General features: G+C 43.8%; 1 protein-coding gene across 1 annotated transcript in view; it reads left to right on the forward strand.

Moving 5' to 3' along the window:
• Window positions 1-117: 117 nt before the first annotated feature.
• PTPRT (protein tyrosine phosphatase receptor type T) overlaps window positions 118-15,071 on the forward strand; it is a 443,055-nt gene continuing 428,101 nt past the window's right edge. The window contains exon 1 of the mRNA XM_041419248.1: window positions 118-231. Coding sequence (XP_041275182.1) covers window positions 162-231 — 70 coding nt within the window. The 5' untranslated portion in view covers window positions 118-161. The remainder of the gene's footprint in view (window positions 232-15,071) is intronic.

A 15,071-nucleotide genomic window follows, 5' to 3' on the forward strand; every position in this document is an offset into this window, starting at 1 on the left:
CGCCGCGCTCCCCGCCCGCCGCCACTCCGGCGGCTCCGCCGAGCAGCACCGCGGCTCCGGCTGCCGGGGCCGCCGCCGCGCAGAGCCACCAATGCGGGGGATACTGGCGGGGAGGCAGCGGCTCCGCGGCAGCGGGGAGGGCAGGTGAACTCCGGGGAAGGATGACCGGCGTGGCCGCGATCGTCTTTTTCCTGCAGCTCTTGCCCAGGGCGGACGGACAGGTCTTCCCAGGTAAGTGATGCCCGCCCGGCCGGTGCCCCGCTCCTGCATCCCCCGGTACCCCGGCCGCGGGCGGCTCTCCCGGCAGCCCGAACTCTGCGCTTCCAGCCTCGCGGGGAGCTCCCGGTGCCATCCGGGGAGCGGCAGGGCATGGAGGCGCCTCGGAAGGCGCTGGCCAGCGGCAGCGAGCAGCCTCGGTACCCGCCGGTCGCGGAGGCGCCGGGGATGGGATGCGAGGGGCTCTGCCCGGCCGTGCGGGGGGTCCTGCCGGGGCTGGGGGGACTCGCTCCTGCGAAAGTTGCGTGTGGCAAGAGGTGACAGCATCGCCTTTATTCTGGGAGTCGCGATACGCGAGGCGTTTTTTGGTGGTAAAGAGCGTTTGCGAGCCCAAGACAGGAGTTGGCTCCCGCGGGATGTGCGGCGCGGGGGGAGCCGCTGCCTTTCCCATCCGGTCAGGGGAAGGGGTCTGGGCTTGCCCTGGGAAGTTTAGTGGCAGCTGTTTCACCACTTGCATGCCACAGCTCCAGGAACTTTCTCGGGGGCTCAGGCACTCGAGTCGGCTCCTTTCCGATTGTCACTTTCTCTGTCGCTGATGTTAAGGAGTACTTTGCTCCCTGGCATGTGTACAGTAATAGTAGCCAGCTATTTTCCCACTCCTACGAGTTCCTTTAGGCATAGTTTGAATTACTTGAAGATGACAGGTGCTTATAGAGCTGGCTTTCTCCTCCTGTGCTATTCTGTAGGTAATCCAAAGCTACATGAGTCTTGTTTTGCTCCTGGATCTTCCAATACATTAATGTTCTCACTGCAGTTTGTGCTCATGCTAAAAGACAAGCAGTTATAGATTTCTTCTCTCTTGACTTATATAAAAAAAAAAGTATTTTAAAACTACCTGTATGTTTAAGATGAGTAAAATTTCCCTGTGTTGTGTCGCTTAACATGGGGATACATCTCACTGCCTGTGACTTAGGCGTGCTGGAGGCACGAAACTAAGTTGAGTTCATCTCAGACACAAGAAGGTTTCTGTGACTCGAAGCAGCAGCTCGGATGACTCTGTCTCGCTGTTTTAGAGCAGCAGTAGTGGCGTGTTGGAGATGCTGAGCCCCGTGGCCGCCTTGCCCCGAGCCCTTGGGCTCAGGGACGGGGCTGGCTGGCAAGGGCCGGGCAGACCCTGGCCCGAGGAGCTGCTGTCATCAACCCCGCTGGCTTTGACACCACCGGGATCGTGTTTACATTGCTAGGCAACTGCACAAAGTACAGATTTATTAGAGAGGCTGGGAAATCTAACCTAGTTAAATAACTGCTTCCTTGAGTAAGCAATATGTGGAGCTATTTATTCCCCCCCCCCCCTTTTCTCTCCCTTCCAACTGTTTTCGTGTTCTTGACACTTGTCATATCAATTGTGATTAGATCCTGGGCTTTTGATGAATCATTTAGCCAGATGCTTGGAAGGAAGAGTGTTCTGGGAAATAGCAAAGTTTTAAGGGGGCAGAAGACACTTTGTATTTGAGGGAGATAATGTAATATGAGCTAAACACATGAAAAGTTAACGTATTTCAATTATTTTTAGGAGAGCCATGAAATATTTTAATTATCAGTTCAGTGGAAAGAGTAACTGTGAGAGGTTTTTAAAAATCATTAGAATCCCCTTCTCCCTCCTATTTGAGTGTGCGTCCTGCCATACAAAGTAAGAGACACTGATTTTAACAACTGCTTTCTGAGCTGCCTATAGTACTGAAATTAGGAGAAAGCCTTCTACTCTTAAAATAAATATCTGCTGTGAAGTGTATTGGTCTGGACTGTGTCCCTGTAGCCGATTTTTAGTTTGGTTTTTTTTGGGTTTTTTTTTTTTTTTTTTTTTTTTTTTTTTTTTGAATGGTAAAAACCAACATTTTGCAGGTGCACTTTGTCCCTGAAAATTCAGTGAAGTTTGGAGCGGCTCCAGCTAATGCCATCGGTGTCTTTCCGCATCTTCCATCAGGTGGTGCTCTCTCCATAACTTTTAGGATGCAAATACCTCCCGTCTCCGATTATTTTTCAAAGACTACTGCTTTTATACAGCAGCCTTTTGTTAAACATCCCGAAAAATCACTGTGCAGGTTGTTGGCTTGTTTTTAAAAAAAACTTATTTTCTTAATTGATCGCTGGACTAGGAAATAGGAAAGGCACAAGTCAAGAGGAAATGTGGTCAGTTCCTACCCGATTTGTGCAGCTGCTGCTGCTTTGTGTTATTCCCAACGTAAAATTAGGAATACTACAAAGAGAGAGCAGAATGCTCATGGTTTCTCCCTGGAATACTTCGTTTCATCCTGACGGAGCTGGCTACCACTCATTTATTTATGTAATTTCTCTATCACTCTATTTATAACTCTTCTCCCCAGCAATTACTTCCCCTTCCCTGCAGTCTCTGTATTTGTTTGTAACTCAACATATGCTTTTCAATGTTCTAAACTTTTTGTCAGCTCTATGGTCAGCTGCTAATTTAAATGCTTTACTTTTCCATGCACGACACAGAAGTACCACCAGGTAATGACAGCGGTAGCCAGTTCTTTTCAGGATTTTGGAACAGCATTACTCACAGGGAAGTTCTGAAAGTCCGCGTGCGGTTTTTCTCCCACCAGAGCGTGTGGGGTATTGCTGCAGTTGCCGCACACTTTGCTATTGTCTGTTTTGAGAGTATTTTTAGCACCACAGGGGGATAAATAGAGAGATTAAAGTAATTTGCAGCTGTGAAAAAGCATCCGGGGGAAAAGTAGGACAGAGGGTTTACATGAAGGCTGTTGACCTGAACACCAGATTATTTAACACTTGTTTTTCTTCTGATGGCAGTGCTTAATTTAATTTTTCCCCCTGTCCTGCTCCTTGTTTTGCTGGCAGAGCTCGAACGCTCCCAAAAGCTGCTGCCACATCGCGAAGTTGTGGCAACTGAGAGTTCATTACACAGGGCTCGTCCGGCGAGGGGAGAAGATGAAAAGGGAGCAAACTGCAAGGAAATTTTTGGGGGAAGCCTTAATTTAGTAGGAGTTCATTTGCTCAGGTTTCGCTGTCAGTAAATTGGCGGTGAAAAACGGGCCTTTCTGAGCGAGCTGCTCTGTGTGGCAGTTGTTAACAATGCAGCCATTTAACTCAATAATCACTTTTCTCTCCCTCTGGGGAGCTGTTAGCGCCACAATTCCACTTTATTTTTATCCCCGGCTGGCTCGATTTGTTTTCTAATACATAAACAATTAATCCTAAGAAGGTGATGTTGTGAAACTGCCTCTTTGACAGCGGCAACGAAAGGTCACTGTGTGTATAAAGGCGTTCGCGGATCTCTGAGGGATAATCCTTCTCTTTTACAAATGCAGAGCCCTTTTTAACCATCCGCCCTCCTGCAAGTCCCTGAGCTCTGCTTCTCTTGTTTCATTGTACTTTTAAAGTCTGTTATGCTCTGCGTGCAGTCCCACGTGCTCCAGTTTTCATTAATATTACGGGAATGATTTGGGGCACTTGCTGTAGAATATTAAAGTATATATTTTTTTTTTTTCAGAAGGCACCATCATATGTTGCCATGGAAACCCGAATAGTAGTAAAGATGTAGGTCTGAGGCTTTGAACCTCGAAAGCCATGGACAACGGTGGTTTCTTATAGGAACAATTACTTTTGTACATGAAATCCAGTTAAGTGGAGAGAAGAAAGAGAAATAAATTGATCTGTTCAGCATTTCTCTGACAATCCTCTTGAATAACATTCAGCACGGAAGGATCAGTGTCTCTGATTCTCTCTATGTGTATGATGTGGGTTTTAAAAAGCTCATTATTTATCATAATAGTTGTTTTATGCTTCTGGTAATTTCCATTGTGATTTTATAAGTGAGGTGCACAAATGTGTATTGGCAGGTATTGTTCTTTGCTTGAATGGGAAGCACTGAATGTACAATGGAGACGTGTGCATTGGAACTTAAATATTTTGGCAATGGGCAAATTTGAGACTGATTTATCGTGGCCCTAATTAAGAAAAAGAATAAAAATAGCAGATGTTGTCTGAAATCCACCTACCAAAATCTGATTGTATACATGGGTTTGCTCACTGATGAGAGTGATAATACTTCTGCTTTCCCACAGAAATCCTGCAGCCTGGTTGACATCCCCAGAAGCCCTTCCAGTGTTTGGGTGATGAGCAGCAGGATGTGTGTGTGCATTGCTATATAAAGCCCCCTGTCTTTCTAGAGAGACATCCCTTAATTTTTTATGGAAACTGCTGCAGTCTGTTTCCTCGGTGTTTTGTAAGGCACAGATTAAAAATGTAACTGAGCTTCCAAAAAATGCTCATAGGAACATTCATAGATGAGACTTTCCTTACATGTATTTGAAATAGCAGCAGCATGCAGGGGTCACCTGCTGCTGTGAACAAGTTGTAGTCCAGGTTTCCATCTGTGGAGCAGGAAACCTTCTGTGTCTCCCTTTGCCTCAGTAGCAGAGGGCTCCACTCCCCTGAGGAAGGGCTCGTGGGCTGCCATTCCTTGGCTCTGTGCTCATATTCCGTATAAGAAGATGGTATATGGCTCTTCTGGTATTTCAGGAACGTTTTATGGAGCAGCATTACTTGGCTCATTTAAGCCAATGTATTTGGCCTGGAGTCACTTTTTTTATACCGCTCACTGTTCCTGGTTTTCTTATTTTTCTTTAGCTGGCGCTCTCCCCTGTTTGTGCTGGATGGTACTACTTGGATGTACCTTCATTTAGATAGTCTCTGCTTTTTTTTGAGACATCCTTACCTCCCTGTTACCCTACCACCTTCTTTGCCTGGTGCTATCCCTTACATTTCAATTCCAGGCAAAGGCAGAGAAAAAGAGCAGGCACACAAAGGTGGTGGATGTTGTTGATGGCACCAGTGAGGACTTCTCACAGCCTGGCCCTATTTTTCTGTGCACTTACACAACAAAAAAAGGTTCATTATTGTGAGCTCTAAAGATCATACATCTTCATGGTAAAGGAGACAATTACTGTCTTAATCAGACTATGCATCATTTAATCAGTCCTGCTTGTTTTTTAATATCCAATAAATACATCCCATCTATCACTGCAGCTCAGAGATGTCAAATGCTTTGTAAACTGGATGGCAGGACATTGCACGTTCCAGAGGAAAATGTTGATAAGAAAGAAATTTCAGCTAAAGAAAACAAGGATGTCTGGAGAAAGAAGGCTGAATTCAGCAGTTAAGGTGTTGTTTAATGCCCCAGTTAAAGATGATGTAATTCTGGGCAGTCCTGGTAAAACAGGACAAGAAACCCCAGGAAGAAAGAACCTACTTAGTGCTTGGTCTCCTCTGGTTATCTTGTTTTCTTTTAAGTAGAGCTTGTAAATCAATCCAAGGCCAGTTGCTTGATTTCTTTCCTCCAGCTGGATCCCCCTGGGACTGCAGCCTTGGGAATTCAAACTGACTTGGTGAATTCTGCTGCCGTTTGAAGCTGTGCTGCTCATGTAGTTGAAGAATGATTGAGCTGCTTATGAATTTTAGGAGGATGGGACCTGGCTCTTGTTCCTTGATATTTTTGAGTTCATCTCTCAGGAAAGCTGTGGGGTTTGACAGCTGATGATGTTGTGTGGGCACAGATCCGTGCTGCAGCCTGAGCAACCTCCGGTTACGCAAAGCTCTTTGTTCAGCCATGCTGCTCCCTTTGTGCTGGAAGTGCTCAAAGTGTCCCATATCTCATGTTTTCTTAGCTGAAACGGCATCAGATCTGGTTTTACAGAGGAAACAGAGTTTATCACTTTTTTTTCCACATATATCCTTGTCAATCTCAGCTTCATGCCTGGTAGTGACTGTGTTGAATCACTGGGAAGCAGCTCCTGGCTGTGAATTCAGCTGTGGAGTGAAGGAGGGCTGCTCCACTCTTCTCCTCTGTGATGCTGTAAAGAACAACAAAATCAAGAGTATTACCACTTCAGCCAGAGTTTATCCATTTTTTTGGTTGAGAATCAATCCTTCCTCCTTGAATTTGAAGAAAGTATCATTACCTGTGTGAGCAGAAGCGGGGCTTCAGGCTGTGCTGGGGATATTATTGGAATATTGTGCTTTTGACTCCAGCACTGCTGAATTTGTTGCTGCTACCTTAATCTGAACATGTGTGAATCTTCCTCCCAGTAGTACTGGCTCAAAGATCAGCCCTCAAGAGCAGAGGGGAGAAAAGAAACCCTAAATAGGCAAATATACAACTTTGAAGTGAGCTTTCAGGATCTTTTCTTTAACTGCAAGGTGTGGAGTCAGGGATGGCAATGGTGGTTTTGTTTATTTGAGAAGATAATGATGATTTGTAGGAGTGAAAAGCAGTGTGTGATTGTGACCAACTAGTAGAAGTAGGGCACAAAGCAGAGGAGGAAGAAGGGAATTAAAGCAATCTGACTGCTCTATAATGGGCCTTTCTTCCTTTAGAAATGTTTACTGGAAGTGCAGCAGCATTTGCTGGGTAAGCAGAAGAGCACTTCTCTCAGCAAGACGGGAAGCTGCTGAGCTTGATGGTTCGTTCCTCCAGAAAAGGGATTTGCTGTCAACATGTACCCACTTAGGTGGGGGCAGCCGAAATCTCTTTCTGCATTCCTAGGTGGGAATTCAGTGCTCTAATGGGAACAGTTGCTGCTGAAAGTGTAAAGTGCAGTGTGTTTCTACCCCAGTCAGTCATTTCTCAGGGAAATATTTTGTGGTTTTGATGTTTCTGCAGAGGTGTGTGGCTGAGAGGTAGATTTAAAAAGCCCCAGAGAGCTGAGGCAAGAACCTGTCTGTGTAACTCTGCCGCTGCTTTTGGCTGGTACCAAGAATTTTGACTAATTTGGTCTTAAGAAAAGCACCAAGGTAAACAATAATGAGCTATTTCTGGTGTTTTCCATTCAAGTCCACCTGTTTAAAAGAGGTGTATTTCTCTAGAAAGTCTGGTCTCTAGCTTGGGTGTTTTTGTCAAGTGGCTGGGCAGAAGTGCTCGTGACCTTCTCTTTGTTACCTTCTCATCCTGGACTCAGGGGCAATTGCCAGTTTTGCAATGGTACCAACTCTTCTCTCCTAATGAGCCTCTAATAGAAAATCCCTTTCCCCTCTTAATTGTTTATTAAACTTGAAGGGATGGCTTTGTTGAGTAGTAACTTTGGAACCCTTGAAGAGCCAACTGTTAAATGCTTTAGAGGCATTACTGGGTTTTTTTCATACCCTGAAGAACGTTTTCTTTGCAGTTGTATAAAGGGGAAACAGAAACAGCAGCAGAAACATGAGCAGTGCCACAGTCAAGCAAGAAGGGTGGCAGCTGACAGGATCCTGGTGTTTGGTGGGGTTAGTGGTGGAGACTGTGGTGGGAAGGAGAAGATGGTAAATTTATTGCAGTAGGAAGAGAAATAGGAAAGGGGACTTTGCCAAAACAGAAACAGTGAAGAAGCAGACATAAAATAAGGCTCTGAAGTGGAGCTGGATGCTCTCAGGCTGAGAGGGTGGCTGGCCCTGATAGAATCTGCCTTTCTTTAAGTTAAATGTCCACCAGAGTCACTGTGAGATAGCTCATGGCTGCAAATTTTGCTCCTTAGCCTGAAACGTGGGATACAGCACCTAGCTCTTGTCTTTAATTTCAGTGACTGAGCATCTCCCTTCACAAACCAAACTGATGTGAATATTTTGAATTTACCAGCAGCGTATTCTAAGTTTGCTTAGAAAAGCATCTATTCATCTGTTATATTTGCCAGTTGCTAATATTTTAAGAGCCTTAACCATGCCAGCAGCAGTTCTCCCTGTTGTTCCTCCAGCTCAGCTGGTATCTCATAGCTCTGCTCATGTGTTCACACGACAGTTGCACACTGTTTATTTCAGTAATGGGAAGGAATAAGCATGTGAGAGGAAAAGCCTGTTATATTTACACTCTGCAGATATTTTGGGTACCTCAGTGCATCACTGGGCCTGGGTCAAGGCTGTGCCAGACAGCCCAGATGTGCCTCCATTTGTGCAGCAGCCAACCCTAATTAAACATCCAGGAGCCATCACCCACCTAAAACCAGTCACTCATCTCTGCCCCTTCCCTTAAAAGATTGGGTTTTGAGCCTTTCACTTGAGACAGGTTTTTTGTGTTGCATTGCTGGCTCTGGCTGCACAGGGCACAGTCAGCTGATGGATTTGACTTTCAGATGGGTGGTCTGGCTGCTGTGCCAGCACTGACTCATTCCCTCTCTGGAAGGTGCCCTGGGGCCTCTGCTGCTCTCCTGCCTGGCAAGGCAGGTACAGAGAGCAGGGCTGGGTGGCTGCCAGCATCCCCCTGGTTCCACAGCACTCCTGTGCACAGACAGTGCATTTGGTCCTTGCCAGGGATGCTGCATTGCACCCACTATTTCATTTTGGGAAGTGGGATTTTATTTGTCTGTATAAATTAAATCTAAACCCACTTTGAGTTTCCCCTAAATACGATCTGAATAATTATTTTGTTGAAAAAAACTGCTCTAAACCAGGCGGTTCCCTGCAGTTCTTGAGGTTCAAATATTCCATCAGGGAGGATGAATCCATGTGATCTAGTAAAAAATAATAGGTTTCAAAAAAAAAAAAAAAAAGAAAATCTAATTTTAAAAGAGATTTTTGCTATGCAAATGTTGGTCAAAACATTTCCCCAGCTTCCTGAATAAATTTTTTGTTGGTGATAGGGTTTCCTACGCAAACAGTAAATATTTTTATGATTAAAACATGGGAGATGGTGTATGTACTAACAGCTATCAGCACGTGGTAGGAATGATCAGAGAAGTGGAAAGCTTGGAAATAAACAGTGTCTCTGTTGGCACAGGGATAACCCTGGAGACTGCCAAGGCCAGAGCCTGCAAAAAATAAGAAAGTATAATTAATTGTCCTCAAATGAACTTACCAAACAAAAATAACCCTTTTAAAGTAAACACTCAACTTTGCATCTTTTATAATAAAGCTTTTCCAAAGATTTCCATGTTCTATAATGTGTTTATTAAGATTTCTGTGCATATTTATTGTAAAAAAATTAACATACAGAGTACAGCTGCACTGGACATCTGCTTTACCCTTGCACTTTGATTTTCTAGTAATAATACAAAACCATTGCTGATAATGGCTGGGAAGTAATGGTTTGGAATGTTACTTGGTGATTTCTGAAGGTCACTTGGCAGTTGTCTGTATGGAGTCACTCCTGGGTTTTGGTGTGAATTTTTGGTATGGGTTTTTTTGATGGTGGTTTTGGTTTGTTTGGATTTTTTAAGAGGTTTTTCTTCCATGCTGACGAGCTGCTACTGCTAACAGAATGCTCAATAAATGAGTGTTTCAGTGAAAGAAATATTAAATTTCCTTGTGTCCTTTAGCGTAATTCCCAGTGGTCATTGACTTCAGGGGGCCTTGCAGGTGTTTAAAACATGAAACAGCAGCAGCATTAACAATACATAAACCCCAAACTTTTATCATGCTTCTTGCCACGTGTAATTCATGCTGGAATTGCTGGAGAGAAAACAGGAGAGTGTTTGGATTATCCATTTAGGATTACCCACAGACTTCCTCATAGGGGATGGCAGAAGGATCACTCATCTCATTCAGAATTCAGATGCAATTGCTATTAAAATTGAGAACATTTAGAAGTAGTTGCTTTATTAGTTTTTGCTTAGTGATGGTAAACTTTCAAATTTTTGGTCCTTAAAAAAAATGTTGGAGTTGAGAATCTCAGGCAGAAATTTAGCAGAAATCCTGAGTAGTATTACAATGTAAATCCAGAGTAAGGTGTATACAAAGTGATTTTTGAGTGGAGGAGAGAAATCTGGGGGTGATTAATGCTGAGATTTTCGAGAGGACTGACTGGCAATTGATGGCATATTTGCATCAAACTGAACGTGGGTTTGAAAAGCAGCAAGTGCACTAAGGGTAGAGTATGCCACCTGCTGTGTTTGTATTTCAAAAAGTATATGTCAGGATGTTTTTTCTGCCTGGAATATTCCCCCTGAGCCTCCTCTTATTTCCAGGAGTGACAAATTAACATATTGAGAGTATACACAACTGACAGCAATTTCTCCTCTTTTGAACAAAGATTTACAGTATCTAAATCCATTTAATTTCTGGATCTCTAACTGTGAATGGAGCTGTGAAGGGGAGAGTACCTCAGAGGAAAGGAAGGGAATAAGGGACAAATATTTAATGTACAGTGAAGTGAACAGAATGAGATAAAAACAAGCAAATAATTACTTTGGGCGTTACAAAAATCTTACCACAGACCCCTGAGGCCGTGGAATTGTGTCCCAGAGGAAATGGTGGGAACTCTGTCTGAGTCACTTTAATTTAGACAGGACAAAAAATTGAACAATCCACTGCAGGCTTTTTTTTCCTGTAAAACTTCTGACTTTATTATAATGCTGTTGAAGAGGGAAGAGAAGAGGAGGTAGAGTGAGGAGAAAAAAAGTGTGATGATGCTGTATTTAGCATAAGTGATAACACATACTAATGCTGCTCTGCTGTTTCTTAATTAATCTGATTATCTGTTAAATATCAACAGCATCATGGTGAAGGCATGATTGCATCATGTTCCCCTCCAAAGCCCCCTCACCCCCAAATCTGTATTTAGACCTTATCTAACCTTGGGGCAGACAGTGAGTGTGGGATTAAACAGCCCAACCAGCAGAGCACACCACAAACAAACAAACAAACAAACAACCCCACAGAAAATCCCAGCCAACCCCCCAAGCAAACAGAAAACCAGCCCAAACAAAACCCAATTAGAAGTGCAATATATGATTTGGAGGTGCTGAAGAAGCACACAATGTACCAGTCAGAGAGAGGAGGAGTGTTAGGCATGTGATGCTTTATTTCTGTAGCAGAACTCCTGAGTGCTCGTGGGTGAGTTTTGGAGAGCTGAGGCAGGGGAGCATCAGCTCTTAGCCTGGGGGGGCTGAGGTGGGGCCCCAAAAAGGGCTTTAGGTGTCACATCACACCTGCACTCAGTGCTGCTGTGTTTGCTCTGTGAGGGTGAGACCCCTGAGCACCCTAAAAACCCTGAGCTGCAAATGGGGAATGTGAAAAATGCCAGTCACTTGTTTTTAGAATTTTAAAAGTTTAATAGTAATAGAATGGTTACAAAAATAGTAATATAATCAGAATAATAAAAATTTTGACAGTTGGGATTAGGACAATGTGAGACAATAAAAACAAAGAGTTATGGACAGTCCGGGTACCTCTTTCTGGGCAAAATAAGCCCAAAAAAGGACTCACTTAATAGAGGATTAACCCTTAAAAACAACAGCCTGTTGCATATCCATACACCTCATACATGATGCATAAATTCCATTCAAATAAAGGATTCTGTCTGGTCAGTGTCAACTTCTTTCTCTGAATCCTGATGGCATCTTCAGGGCTGAGCGAGGCGGGAAGAAGTTTGTTTCTTCTGATAAGGGAGAAATAAATTCTCTTTCTCTGAAAGATTTAGGTGTCCTGTGGCTGCTATCTCTGTGTGAGTCCTCTCTTTAAAAAAAAGTATCTTACATAGCAGTTTCTATTTTAACATTGTTATAACCTAAAACTATATTTAACACACTACTTAAGAAAATTAGTACAGCATAACTTTCTATCATAACACATATAATATTAATTTTAATATTTGAGAAAAGCCAATCATAAAATACACATTTTTCACAGGGAACATCAAATTATGTTAACATGAGTTAATCCTTCATCTCTGCGTGCCTGAAAGGACAGGGTTGAACACAGCTCTGAGGTGGGGTGGTGAGTGTGCCTGAATGCTGGTGAAAGCCCAGAAATTCTATAGCTGTGGAGAAATCTGAGAGGAAATTAATAATTCTCTCTGTGGAGCTCAGTTTGCATAGTGTGCAGTAAATAATGCATGGGCCCATGGAGCTAACAGTAAGAATAAAACAAAATATTGAGTAGCTGCCCCTCCAGTCAGGGCCATCCATCTTTTGCATAAACAACTAAAGGTCCCGTGGCAGAAGTGTGTGCTCAGGTGATTTTTTCAGTTTAACCTGCAAGAAGATTGGCACGGGGTTTTGTGGATAACCTTCTATTAGTGCAGCTAATACCCTTGGGAAAGCTTGATTATTTATTGATGTTAATATGACTGTTTTCTTAGTGTGCCTTTGTGGCAGGGAAGCCCATCATCTGAGTGGGCAGGAATTTGTGGGCTTCTCTTTTTGGCTGCATGAATGTGTTGCTCTGTGTGTAACTCTGCAACAGCCTCAACTTTTTTTATGTCAGCCCAGAGTTGATAAGGCAGGGATATGAACAGAAGTTTGGGGATTTGGGCTGAGTAAAGTGGTTTTCCAGTCCAAACAATTTGTGGTTCTATGTTGTAAAAGCAGCTCATGACAAGCCATGGGAGTTTAGGGAAAGTGTGTTGGAATTAATAGATTTGCTTTTTGCTGTCATAGATTTAAATTCCACTGGCACCTAATTCATGCAGGAAGGCAGAGCTGTCACTTCTCAGGCTCTGTCTGTGTCAGGATGGTGACTTAGATAATTGTTCAGAACTAGATGGCGCTGGAAATTTTTCTTTTATGACAATTCAAGACAAAATAGGATCCTGGAAGCTTAACCTCTGTTTTATTGGTAGTACATGACCATAGAGCTGTGCAGGCAGCTCCTCTGTGAGGTGATCATGAAGGAATTTTATTGTGGTTTAGACTTGCAAGGAGGCAGTTGGACTGCAATGAATTGGGATTTGAGCCTTTATGGGTTTGTTTAAATTTGAATTTGCTATGTGGTGCACTCGTATTTCTTGTTTGAACCAAAATCAGCATCATGTACACAATTAAGGTCACCCTGTGCTTCACTGGAGTATAGAAAGCTGGGTGGGGAAACCAGTGCCGTTGCAATTAAATGGAATAATTTGAATCCCATTAAAGACAAAAAGGAGGAGAGAAAACACTGTTATTTATCAGTCAACTTGAGGGAATTAATGTATCCTGAAAATTAGCTTCAACTCTATTTTTTTGCCATTGTTCTCAGCCTTGATATTACTGTAGAGTTAAAGAGAACAAATTATAATGAGTTTTTTCAAAACTTTCCTTTTTCTTTATGCCCCTAGGCTTCCAATCCATTTTCCTTACTCTGCTCTCTCCTTTTGCAAGGCATTTAGTGGCTGTTCATTCCTGCTGTGTTCCTGCAATGCCCATCCATGTTAAATGATATTCTAGGAATTTATGGTGGCGCAGCAGCAGGTGTTTGTCTGTGTGCTCCTAGTATGTGCCCAGTAAATCTGCAGATCAGTTCCTGTTCTAAGGCTGTCAGGGTGACTGGAGTTATTTAGGAAACCTCTGGATTTTCCACTCTGACAGCTCTGTTAAGAGAAGTAAAAAGGTAAAAGATAGCAGCGTTTAAAAATGTTTTAGCAGATTTTTCTTAGTCTTTGGTCTTGAGTTTGACTTTCACCCACATTTGCTTGATGGAGGGGAGAAAGGAGAATGGTGGTTCATGCCAAGCTGCTGGTGCAGGGAGGGAAGCCCTGCTGAGGGGATTTTCCTGAGCTGCTGGGCTTTGCTTTGCTTGGGCTCATCCCACCCAGCCATGAGTGCTTCCCCTCAGGGCTGCCAGAGGCTGCTGCCTGCTGGAGAGTTCTGTTGAGACTGCAATGCACACCAAGGATCTTGAAACCTCTGAAAAATCCAGCAGGAGCAGGGCAGGGATTGTCCCCCTGTGCTGGGCACTGGTGAGACCCCACCTCGAATCCTGGGGCCGGTTCTGGGGCCTCGTGACAAAGACCTGGAGGGGCTGGAGAGTGCCCAGGGAAGGGAATGGAGCACCAGGAGGGGCTGAGGGAGCTGGGAAGGGGCTCAGCCTGGAGAAAAGGAGGCTCAGGGGGGGCCTTGTGGCACTGCACAGCTCCTGACAGGAGGGGACAGCCGGGGGGGCCGGGCTGTGCTCCAGGGAACAGGGACAGGAGGAGAGGGAACGGCCTCAGGCTGGGCCAGGGCAGGTTTAGACTGGACATTAGGGGACATTTCTTCATGGAAAGGGTTGTCAAACACTGGTACAGCTGTCAAGGGCAGTGGTGGAGTCCCCATCCCTGGAGGAAATTAAAAGTGGTGGAGTCCCCATCCCTGGAGGATGTGGCATTTGGGGACATGGTTTAGAGGTGGTGTGGTCAGTGCTGGGTTAACAGTCTGACTCAATGATTTTAGAGGTATTTTCCAACCTAAACAATTCCATGATTCAGCATTGTGGGAGAAGCTTGTGGCAAGTTGCAAAAATCTGGGAGAAGCATAGTGGGATTAAGAAGTTCGCTTTTTGCAAAATTGCAATTTTCTCTTTGTCATGGAGAGAGATTCTACTGGCATGGAATGCATGCAGGAGGACAGGGCTGCCACTTCTTAGCCTGTCTGTCAGAACAGAAATTTAGCTAATTTTTAAGGAATAGATGGAACTTGGGATTTCTCTTTTGTGGGAACTCCATACAAAATAAAAGCCTGGAAACTTAAACCTCAGTTTACTGGCAGTACATGTCCTTAGGACACAGTAATAAAAGAGTACAAAGTAATGGAAGCAGGAATTGCATCTCCAAGCTAAATATTTATGTATGAATTGACCTTGGCTCTTTCTACTCCCTTCCTTGCACTTGAATATTTTAAAGAGGAAGTAAATAGCAATGAAAAATTATTTGTTGTATTGAATACTGTTCCCCTGGATACCTCTCATCAGATGATGACTTTGATTCCAAAGATATTAGGGAGGAGGAAAATGTTTATGTTGCTGTTTTACAGCAAGGCAAATCGAGTACAAGAACATTATCTGTAATATATGAGTAATTGCACAAGGAAATGATTTAAAGAAAATGTATTTAAAGATGAACATGAATCAAGGTTCCCCTCCCCCAGCCCGATACTTCACTGTTAATTAATTCTCTC

The sequence above is a fragment of the Onychostruthus taczanowskii genome, unplaced genomic scaffold, assembly GCF_017590055.1.
Source record: "Onychostruthus taczanowskii isolate IOZ18803 unplaced genomic scaffold, ASM1759005v1 scaffold60, whole genome shotgun sequence".
NCBI lineage: Eukaryota > Metazoa > Chordata > Aves > Passeriformes > Passeridae > Onychostruthus > Onychostruthus taczanowskii.